This window comes from Mytilus trossulus, chromosome 2 (assembly GCF_036588685.1).
Source record: "Mytilus trossulus isolate FHL-02 chromosome 2, PNRI_Mtr1.1.1.hap1, whole genome shotgun sequence".
Taxonomy (NCBI): Eukaryota; Metazoa; Mollusca; class Bivalvia; order Mytilida; family Mytilidae; genus Mytilus; species Mytilus trossulus.
In genome coordinates this window covers 75,444,929-75,457,111 of record NC_086374.1, presented here as the reverse complement: position 1 = coordinate 75,457,111, position 12,183 = coordinate 75,444,929, and the positions used below count along the sequence as shown (strand labels likewise).

At 33.0% G+C, this 12,183-nt stretch overlaps 1 protein-coding gene across 3 annotated transcripts in view; it reads right to left on the bottom strand.

The window, feature by feature from the left end:
• Positions 1–12,183, bottom strand: part of LOC134708025 (glutamate decarboxylase 1-like) — a 154,005-nt gene that overhangs the window by 64,626 nt on the left and 77,196 nt on the right. For all 3 annotated transcript variants that reach the window (XM_063568267.1, XM_063568266.1, XM_063568265.1), the window contains exons 10-11: positions 10,926–11,004; positions 5,578–5,727 (exon numbers count right to left, since the gene is read on the bottom strand). In XM_063568267.1, coding sequence (XP_063424337.1) covers positions 5,578–5,727; positions 10,926–11,004 — 229 coding nt within the window. The remainder of the gene's footprint in view (positions 1–5,577; positions 5,728–10,925; positions 11,005–12,183) is intronic.

Genomic DNA, 12,183 nt, shown 5'->3' with positions numbered 1-12,183 from the left:
AGAGTAATAGTTGAGGAAGGTCTATGCCAAATTTCATGCTTGTAACAGGATGTGCACAATTTTTTACAAAGCCGCCGGACTATCATCAGAAATGGTTGCTGCTACCTTAGCAACAAATTAATCGATTTATGGCAGGAATCAGAAGACGTTTAGATGCGGTTATCCGTTTGAATGGAGGCTGCGCACAAAGTACATATTCATATTCTTTGACGTATAACGATCAACCATGATGTGAACAGTCATCTAAGAATTAATTTTGAAATGTCTGACATTGTAAAGTTCGACTACAGTAAAAGTTGTAAAATGCATTTTTTGGTACAAAAAACACTCCAGTTTGGTATTAAAATTGTGGTTATATAAATCATTTTTTTAATACACATTTTTTGTTCGTTTCAATGCCAACGTTATCATAAACTATGTTTCGATAATATTAAACACATATTTTATTATATTTCATCCAAAGAAAGAGGCTGATTTTTCAAGTTTTCAAAAATCAAGGTGTTGCAATACTTTTTTCCATGTGTATATATATTCATAAAAAAATATATTTGTTCTTATAAACAAATAACTGTTCATAAATGCTGAAACGCTCTTTGTTGATCATATATATCTGGAAGTATTATATTTGGCCAAATGTGTATACAAATTTAAAATAATGTAACCCAATTGAATCATAAACAAATATTGAAAAAAATATTTTGTTTAAGTAGTTTAATTCTAGTATCAACTTTAGTAGTTTGATATTGTATAAATATTTTTACTATTGAGTTTATGCCATATTTGTTGTTTTTATTTCGTTTTAATACATCGTGACTTTTAGGACTATTCTAAGACACCTATGTAAAATTAGGAAATATATTATTAGGAGACTTTCGTTAACCCGACCTAAGAACTAAGGCTTGTCATCAGACCATGCTTAGACAGGTTCTAGTTATAGGATAGCTTCGTCGACACGGCCCCCGGACCAGGTGATAGTCCGGAACCGGACTTTGGACTGAAACCGTGACCCAGACTAGATGCCTGACCAGGAATGTGAAAAGTTTTGACAAAAGGGTTTTAATTTACTAGCATTAGGTTCTGCTTTTGTGTACCCTACTTAGGGAAGGAAGTAAATTCGTGGAGCGCTGGAATTCGATGTATGATAATATGTATAAAAGTCTACGAAAGGACCAGCTAGCAATTTTAAATGTAGCGGATGGTCTAGAATAGACGATAACTATTGCACGAATATGGAAAATATAAAAGTCTAAAGATTTGCGCAACGGTACAATATAAAATGGTAATATATGAAGATGGTGTTATTAAATCGTTTTGACTAATATTTCGGCTAAACAAATAGCCTCAGTCAGAATCAATATGTTGTTTTTAGTTTTTGTGATAACAACGTCTTTGTCTTGAAAAGTTCCTTCAGATGGATAAATAGAAAAGAAGTAAAATCACAAAAATACTGAACTCCGAAAAAAATCAAAACGGTAAACCCTGGTTTTAAAGCTAGCTAAATCTGAAAGCTGCTAGACAACTTAAAATGTTTCAAATCACTTTTTATTCTTGTTATAAAAATTCCAATAGGTCACATACTTTACATCATTGTAGTTTTTAATTTTATAATTTTTTCCCCATAAATAAATGTATTTGTTAAATGTATATATTTACCATTTTATCTAAGGTGAATTGAAGATTGTATATGGCAGATGAAGATCTAGAACACTTCATACTATCATGTAACAGACATCTTCGTTTTGATATAAGCATACACGTGAAAGGCACATCAAAACAAAAACTATACTTGAAAATTCAAAGAATGGGCTCTATCAGAACTCGGTTGATTGTGACATGCTTATAGTGACTATTCGGTATGGGATTTGTTCATTGTTGAAGGCCGTACGATGACCTATTGTTGTTAAGTTCTGTGTCATTTTGTCTCTTGTGGAGATTTGTCTCATTGGCAATCATACCACATCTTATTTTTGTTTGTTTTATATTTATACAAATTATGATTGATTGCACTCGCAAAAGTATTTACTATAATGGATTTCATATCAAACACCAACACTTCATAGGGTAAAGAAATCTCACAACAATATGCAATGAAACAGATGAAAGTTTATGGATCAGGGTGTAGTAAAGGCATATCTAGAAGCATTTCTTTGAAAATAACGTCAATCCGCTTGAAAAGAATATTTACTTTCACTTCGCATTAATCGTTAAATTAAATAATAAACACAAAATTTTCATTTTGAATGATAAAAACGAGTTTTTGTAGTTAATTTAAATCAGAAAACCAATTTCATGGAGTACCTATTTTTGCGGTAACCAACAAATATATTCATGCGCAAGGCCAATTAAATGACACACATATACAATTTACGTCTGGGGAAAAATAAATTCCTTATTTCATATTTAAGAATTATAAGGATAAAACGCCTTTTTACAGGAATTTTGGGTGTATAAACTGAACCAAGTCACTCGCAAACATATCACAAAAGTCATTCGGACAGTTGTTTGTTGGTGATTGAAATTGGTTAAGTTTATACACTAATAAATTCCTTTAAAAAGGCTATAATATGCAATGAAACATTATGTGATTTTTTTTCTATAGTACTGGACAAGATGAAAAACTTAACTCATGTCAATTATTTCGTTATTTGAAATAAAGATAAATGTTGCACATACTTTTGGAAAGTGCAAATTTAACAAAGACTAAAAGGAGATTCACCTAAATGTTAAAAAGTTTGTTACACGATATCATGACACCAAATCGCCTGCACTGCAGCCGTCCCGCTAGACCACACGATCACCTGGGATCTCTTATATATATTTAAGAGTCTTATCTAAAAATGAGGGTACTTTTTATATGGCCTTCCAAATACCGTTTCGATCCCTAACATCACTGAAGAGACATTTATTGTCGAAATCCGGATCTGGTGTACTAAAAGAATATTGACACCGTATGTTTGTGGCATAACATCGTGGCCACAAGTTAAATTTTTGTCTGTTTAGTATTAAATTTATATCAAGATCCATTTTGTTACATCTTGTGATCAATTTTATTTGGCAATCGCCAATGGCAGTCAGCAGGGTTAAAGAACATCAGTTGTTCGAACTGTTAGTCAAATGCGTTTTGTTTAAATATACTTTTTCACTTTTTTTTTGGTCTTTTGAAAAATGTTGTTTGTGCTGTTTTTAGACCCTTTACAACAAAATTTGTTTTGCATGCACACGTATAAAAATTGCGATTTTTATCCAACGCAATCATAGGTTTGAACGTAGTTTTCAATTTAGACTCGTTTCTATTTTTTTCGTTTGAGCTTGTATCATATATTCCCTCCGGTTTATATGATCCGTTCATCCTATATTGACTCTTATAATTCAAGAGTCTTATCTAAAAATGAGGGTACTTTTCATATGGCCTTCCAAATACCTTTTCGATCCCTAACTTCACTGAAGAGACATTTATTGTCGAAATCCGGATCTGGTGTACCAAAAAAAATTGACACCGTATGTTTGTGGCAAAACATCGTGGCCACAAGTTAAATTTTTGTCTGTTTAGTATTAAATTTATATCAAGATCCATTTTGTTACATCTTGTGATCAATTTTATTTGGCAATCGCCAATGGCAGTCAGCAGGGTTAAAGAACATCAGTTGTTCGAACTGTTAGTCAAATGCGTTTTGTTTAAATATACTTTTTCACTTTTTTTTTGGTCTTTTGAAAAATGTTGTTTGTGCTGTTTTTAGACCCTTTACAACAAAATTTGTTTTGCATGCACACGTATAAAAATTGCGATTTTTATCCAACGCAATCATAGGTTTGAACGTAGTTTTCAATTTAGACTCGTTTCTATTTTTTTCGTTTGAGCTTGTATCATATATTCTCTCCGGTTTATATGATCCGTTCATCCTATATTGACTCTTATAATTCAAGAGTCTTATCTAAAAATGAGGGTACTTTTCATATGGCCTTCCAAATACCTTTTCGATCCCTAACTTCACTGAAGAGACATTTATTGTCGAAATCCGGATCTGGTGTACCAAAAAAAATTGACACCGTATGTTTGTGGCAAAACATCGTGGCCACAAGTTAAATTTTTGTCTGTTTAGTATTAAATTTATATCAAGATCCATTTTGTTACATCTTGTGATCAATTTTATTTGGCAATCGCCAATGGCAGTCAGCAGGGTTAAAGAACATCAGTTGTTCGAACTGTTAGTCAAATGCGTTTTGTTTAAATATACTTTTTCACTTTTTTTTTGGTCTTTTGAAAAATGTTGTTTGTGCTGTTTTTAGACCCTTTACAACAAAATTTGTTTTGCATGCACACGTATAAAAATTGCGATTTTTATCCAACGCAATCATAGGTTTGAACGTAGTTTTCAATTTAGACTCGTTTCTATTTTTTTCGTTTGAGCTTGTATCATATATTCTCTCCGGTTTATATGATCCGTTCATCCTATATTGACTCTTATAATTCAAGAGTCTTATCTAAAAATGAGGGTACTTTTCATATGGCCTTCCAAATACCTTTTCGATCCCTAACTTCACTGAAGAGACATTTATTGTCGAAATCCGGATCTGGTGTACCAAAAAAAATTGACACCGTATGTTTGTGGCAAAACATCGTGGCCACAAGTTTAATTTTTTTCTGTTTAGTATTAAATTTATATAAAGATCCATTTTGCTACATCTTGTGATCAATTTTATTTGGCAATCGCCAATGGCAGTCAGCAGGGTTAAAGAACATCAGTTGTTCGACCTGTTAGTCAAATGCGTTTTGTTTGAATATACTTTTTCACTTTTTTTTTGGTCTTTCGGAAAATGTTGTTTGTGCTGTTTTTAGACCCTTCTACAACGAAATTTGTTTTACATGCACACGTATAAAAATTGCGGTTTTTATCTTACGCAATAACAAACATAATGGTACAAATAGGTTCATAGTATCTTTTAAACAAACTAATGCGCACCCATTGTATCTACATTTTGAGTGCATTTCTTTCTAACCAAAACTTTGTAAACGTTGTGTGGCGTTTCTTGTTTGTTTTTTAAACGCGACTAAAAAGCAGAAAGTAATACATCGTTTAATCAGTGTTTATTAACCCTATTTGAACTTTCAAAATTGCATGCAAATGTTGTTGGTAAACAGACGTTTTGCAAACGTAGAAACAAATACATCGTTTAATCAGGTTTAAGTTATAACAAAATGTAGCATTTGTACTAACAAAGGACAAACTGTAGACGCATTTTTAACGAGTGCATAGTTTGCCAAAGTTTATGTAAACTTTGCAAGCGTATGTTAGAAACAAATGATCAAACCTGTGCGAGCTTAGCCGTTTGCATCGTATGTGTTAGCAAACAATGCTCTCTTTATTTCTTTTTTTAAGATTAGTCGGGTGTAAGTGGTTTGTGATTTGTTGTACTATGTGTTATTTCCTTGTGACGAATTCTGATATCCCTTCCTTTGATGAAAAAATACAAAAGTTTATTATTTTTTTTAAATAGGAACAACCATTGAAAACAATGTCCCAATCGTTAAGTATCCTCGAGGATGGAAAACTTTGTATCCACATTTGCAATATTTACCTTTGATCTCCACATTAACCATAACTTGAAAACATCATTATGACGTCCACATTGTATAGACTTGTCACCAGTGTCAAAGCCTGTATCATAATGTTTGTCTTTGTGATACAGGTAAGTTGCACCAGTTTGGTTGACGTCCAGTAAAACACCCTAAAATGATTTTATACCAAAAATAACATATATCACACTATGGGAATTTAGATTTTCTCTTTATTTGCAGTTACAATTCTTAATTTATCAAGGTATAAGCTGTCATTAAATATACTTTATTCAATTCTTTGATTAATTTTCACATTTAACGGAAGCGTAAGGTATCTTTTTTTTAGTGTTGTTGCTATTGACCTGTTGCGTTATTTCATACTGATCGATATATTTTATATCGACTTGTGTTGCGATACCGCGATAGATTATGAAAAATATCATAATTCGATGTTTACTTTGCATCACAGTGCGTAGCTTTAGTTTCAGACGATAAACACGCAATCTTGAAATAGTCAATTATCACATATAGATTCTGATTGGTTGCTTTGTGGTGCTGCAGAGATACAACAACAGCTATTGGCTTAAATTTTCTCGTCTCAGGATAAAACATCAAATGCCAGATAATTAACTATGTGTGTTTCAGATCCGATCAAATGTCATTAATTCGTGTTCGTTTTATTATGCATATACTGACACTAAAATTCAATATTGAAAAATCAATTATTAATGCGTGTTTATTTGCTTATTTTGAATTTTATAACTTCTGCCAATATAGGCACAACTCCAGAGTCGTGTCCATTGGCAAATGTTTTAATTTTCAACAAGTAAAGTGAACTAATTTCAAAAGGATCGGTGTATAAACGCACACTTTTATAGTAGAACAACATCATTTTCACTGAAATTAAATATATTAATATATCAATATGCCGCTACAAGGCATCACTTCCAAACGCAAAGTGAAAGGGATTAATATAAGTTGCTAAACTTGTTTCCCAATCCACTTTAAATAAATATGTTTCAACTAACATATATCTAATATTACATAAACATTCATATCAATCTAAATAAATTGTATATTTTTAACTAGCAATCAAAATCGCAAGACAATAACCAGGTGAAAGAACAAGAAAACCACACTCCACAAAAAACATTAACAACTAAACATTGAACAGCCAGTGTAAAATTTCATCTTAATATATATATACAAAAATTGATATTTCAAGTCTAAGACTTCCATTTTATATCAATCAATATCTAAAGATACCTCATTTCCAATACAACAACCATATGCACACATACTACATTGAATAAGTGTAAAGCGAAGCAGTCCACAGCTTTATAGAAAGGTTATATATAGAGTGATTGACACCGGCTCTTTTTTGAAAGGATACATGTAATCTCGTACATTACATCCCTTGTAAATTATTCACTTGCAAGTAAATAATTTGACTTCATAGAATCGGCATTTATGTGACCTTTAATTTAACCCATCAGTTATATATTGGTTATGTATGAACTAGTCGTGTTCAGCCATTAAAAGGATAAGAATGTCAACATTAAACGCGAAACAAAGGTGACCCATTTCATTGACTGACTCCACAAAAAAAACATTTCTTTACATTTAAAAACGATTATTATCAGTTGGTTTTAACCTATAACATGAAATCAAGCAGACCTAGAAAATCTTTTTGCACGAAGTCGCCGATCTATTCTTATTTATGTTTATGTTAATATCAGTTTATTTGACCATCGGCAGATTACGGAGTACATCTCGATAGTTAATTAGATGGCGTCTACACTGAAATACATACGATATTCTGAAATATATTATCAAGCACATGCATTGTAAACTGATAATTCAGGCTAAATGTAATTTGGATATACATTTTAGTATGTAAAAATAGGTTCACACTGTCGATTAGATCAACTCGATGATCCCGATTGTCCAAATTTCCACGACTAAGCGTTACAAAATTCTTGATCGGGCATGTAAACGTCTTCTACCCGACTGTTATCTGACTGTTCACGAACTTATCTCGACCATTCTGGACTCTTTCATGACTCTTTGATTGATAAATATTTGATAACTTCGACCAATTTACGATCCCTACACGATTTTAACTCGACAAGCTTGACCAAATCTAATATACTAGATCTCATTCTGATCACGACTAGACCAGATCGACTTGATGACATAGGGATCTTAGAGATAGTCGGACATTGGTCGGGTATGTACAATTTCATTAAAAAAAGTCTGATGTTTTGTAAATGACCCGCTACAGCGGAGAGGACACTGATTAAGTGTTACCCTTGTCCGTGTGTATGTACGTATACGTGCGTCCCAACAATAAGTTTCCGTTCTCGAATTTTATTTTGCCTCAACCAAATTTATGAAACGTATACATGTTCCGGACCATATGAGTATTTGGACCATATGCGAAAAAAATACCTATATGGTCCAAATACTCATATGGTCCGGCCCGTTAATATCCAAACGAGTATATACTCATATGGTGCGTCACTTTTACCATTCTTGGGTTATGACTCTTGATATCGTTATATGTAAGCTGGTGCATTTTCTGTGTCCCATGGACACATTTCCGCTTATATGGTTGAAATCAGCAATTCACAGAAAGTTTGAGTAAAAAGATCTTGTGAAACACAACTCATTTCATTCATCCAAGAACTTGCAGCAAATAACAACAACACTCTATATAAAGCCTTTGTCCCTCATAAAGATTACTCTACAAATTAAACTATTACGGTATCCAAAATGAAACTTTAAACTGGGTCTCCGCCTTCTTAGTTGTCCTGGATGGAGAGTCATCTAACCTGGCTTCAGTCACCTCAGGTGTCCCTCAAGGAACAGTTCTGGGCCCAGTATTATTCTTCGTATACATTAATGACCTACCAGAATACCTATCATCCAGTAAGCTCAGACTGTTTGCCGATGACAGTACCATCTACAAGACCATCAAATCTCAACAAAGTGACGGTTATGCACTACAGTTAGTTTAGATGCAGCAAGGTGGGAGCAAGACTGGTTGATGGCCTTCCATCCAGACAAATGCACAGTCCTTACAGTATCGCAGAAGAAAAACCCGTTTAAACGTGACTATATCCTCCACAATCACAAACTTGTCTCTTCAGCTAAATATCTGGGCATTACACTTCAAGCAAACCTAAAATGGTCAAAACATACAGACAACATCATAACTAATGGCAAAAAATCTCTGGGCTTCTTAAAAAAGAACCGTAATAATATCATGTCAAAACATAAAAACTCAGACATATCTGGCACTAGTCCGTCCTAAACTGGCATATTCATGTTCAGTATGGGACCCTCACACAGTTGAACAAACCTCTAAAATCAAGATGGTCCAAAGGCGAGCTGCCAGATATGTCTGTAACAGGTACCATAACATCCATAGTCCGACAGATATGATAAACTCACTAAACTGACCCACCCTACAAGAAAGAAGAACACGCACAAGATTAATAATGTTCTACAAAATAGAACATCAAATGGTAGCAATACCATCTGCTATTCTCATACTATCAGACAGGTGAACCCGCAAAAACCATAATTACACTTTGAGACACATTTCTACCAATAAAGATACAATTTCATATAAAGCATTGTTCGATTTTAATCCGATACATCAGAATCTGTCACGACATATTGTTATTCGACTAGACAAAATGGACTGACTTTCCCCGAGTGTTACGGGACGCACCTAACTGTCGGGTTGCTTGGTCAACCTCTCCGGACCACTTCCAATCCGTAGGAATCTGTTACGAACGTATACGACTTCGTTAAGTCTACGTTAGGACATTCCAGATCAATGGTGATAGTAAACCGACTTTTTAACTTTTTCGTGTCTCAGTGCTGTCTGATCTCAAACGAGAGCCGTCATCAGAACTGTGTGAAAGCTGCATTACGCACGTATAGTGCAAGCGTTCAGGCAATAATAGGACATTCCAGATCATTGAGGCTAGTAATCCGTTTTTGTTTTTACTTTTCATATGTCTAAGCTCTGTCTGATCGCAAACTTGAGTAATAATCGTCACTGTGTGAACGCAGGATTAAAATTGCATTATCGGTTATTAATTTAGTGATTTACGTCGGGTGAGTGGCCGAGCGGGCAGGCTGTCAAACCGTGTTCGTGCAAAAACTTAAAAACGCTTTAAATACCTTTTCAAATTTAAATACATGTATGTTGTTTCCCATGACTTCATGAAGGTCAAGTTCGATTCTCACATTTTTAGCTTTTATCGTTTTTGAATTGAAGACTTTTAAGGATATGGCTTTTGAATTTTTGCTGGATAGTCGGAATCCTCTGGTTTTATCCATGTAGTGCCATTAAAAAACCACGCTAACCTCTACTTTTCCTTTCATTATTTCGTATAGTTTAAAAAGCAATTTTTGAAATTACTTTAAAATCCTGTTATTTTTTCATAATTCTTTTAAAAGAAAACGATTGATAATGTTAAATGTAGCAAAAGTCTGGGGAAAATTATTTCCCGCCAGATTTGCAATGGCTTATATCTCGAAATCAAGCACACTTTACTTTCACTTTTTTCTGCTTTTTAAGTTTTTATATTAATACACTAACAATTAATAAGCAGGTTTTTTTTTAGAAAGCTTGTTATTTTGAAACATAGTAGCGAATATTCTTTAGTAGCAAAAAGCGATACTAAGAGCGTTGTCCGTGCAATAACTTTGACAAAATCTTTTCGTATTTAGAAATTTGTTTCCTGTGACTAAAGTAGGTCATGTTTGATTTTCGATATTTTAGTTTTTATCGTTGTTGAATTGTAAACGAATTGTAGCGAAAAATGATACTTGGCCTTTTCAGTTCTGAATCCTACAAAAAGTCATTAATTTTGTTTATTTAGTCCTGTACCCCCAAATTTGCAAAATATCATACTTATGCAGACAAATCCGGTTTGCTGTCAATATGACAGCCTCTTGTGTATGTTAAGATTTACTCCGTTTAAAAAAAAAACACAGGGAAAGTTAAAAGTCTGGTCAAAAATAGATCATTATAAATATTTTACGAGAAAACGTTGGTAAGAGTTTTTCTCGATCCTCGTTATCGGGGTAACTTGAAGATTCGCGGAGTTTGTAATGTAAGTAGATGCTCCAAATTAAACCAAACTCTATAAAGCGCCTGTCAGACAATATGGACAATAAATAACACAGACTAAGCACTGTAATTTTAAATAGCTATTTTATATATCTCATGACTATAACTGGTTATTGACTATGGACTATGATATAGAGAAGACACATTCGCATAAACAACTAACTAACAGTTTGAGTATACTCAATTGAAATGTTAAATTATCTGATACAGTTTTACCTTTTCCTTCAACAAAATAGCTGAACATTGCAAAGGCGTACCCATCATCTTGTGTGGATTCCATGTCATAGAATCAGCCCTTCAAATAAAAGTATTATATATTAACAATACTATTAATATGCTTGACATTCAATTTTATTACAGTATCACAATTTTCACAACGATCTGCTTTAGTTTAGGTAGTGATTTTTACTTGTAAACTGCGTTTATAATTGTCTTTGTGTATATACTGGTACATGTTTGTGAACGCTTGTGTAGTTCTTTACGAACCATTATACTAGAGAAATAATTACACAATTTTAAGCGTCAGCTTAATTTCAAATTAATCAGCGGTATAGTTGATGCTGTTTTTTTTAACATTCTCCCGCAGAAAGCTGAATTTGTAGTGAAAAACACGAAGTTCAAAGGAGAACCTATAAACGCTATACAGCAGATCAAAATTGAATGTATACCACACGAAATTATCATAGTAAAGATTTTCAATAAAATGACATACGCAAGTAACTCGACGTTTCGACCTTATTAGTCTGCATGGCTATTTTCGCTGTCTTGTCTTGTGTGTGACGTCTAATGCAATAATCATAAATACAAAAGTATTCGTCACCTGCATTTTTTGCCTATATGTTTAATATAAAAACACATTTTTTCAAAAAATATTTTGAAGGCATTTACGTTTGGATTTTTATCAACAAGGCCTTAAAAGACGTAAAATTGTCTAAAGTATATTTGTTTATTTGGTCATAGTTTTGTCTTCAGGTGTTTTTGTTTTCTCTTGATGTGAACACATAAAATAAAATTTGGAAATTTAATTTAGTTGAATATATGAGACCATGTCCCCAACTTCACCAGCAATTATTTTTTTATTCAACCATCTTTTTTGAAAATTTCAAGTTTCAGTATAAACTAAATTATGTAATGCACCAACCCCTGACAATTAAACACTCATTCTTATATTTCTTCCAATAAAATATTGTAATTTAAATGTTCAACCCCCCCTAAAATCATGTTGTCCCCTGTGTTTTTTGGAAAACTAAATCATTCAAATAATATCCAAATTTATTAAACAGGCGTCCGATTCTCACATATATGATAAATTATATAATAAACTTGCTCCTAATTTGTCTTTTTATATTATAACTAGAGCATGTAATAAAATTTTGCAAATTTTAAGAGAAAAAAAATTTGTCCCCAGGGGTGATTTCCCTCCTGTTACCACTAGGTCTTTTTTACCAGTGGAAACGTTTACAAGACCAAGAGT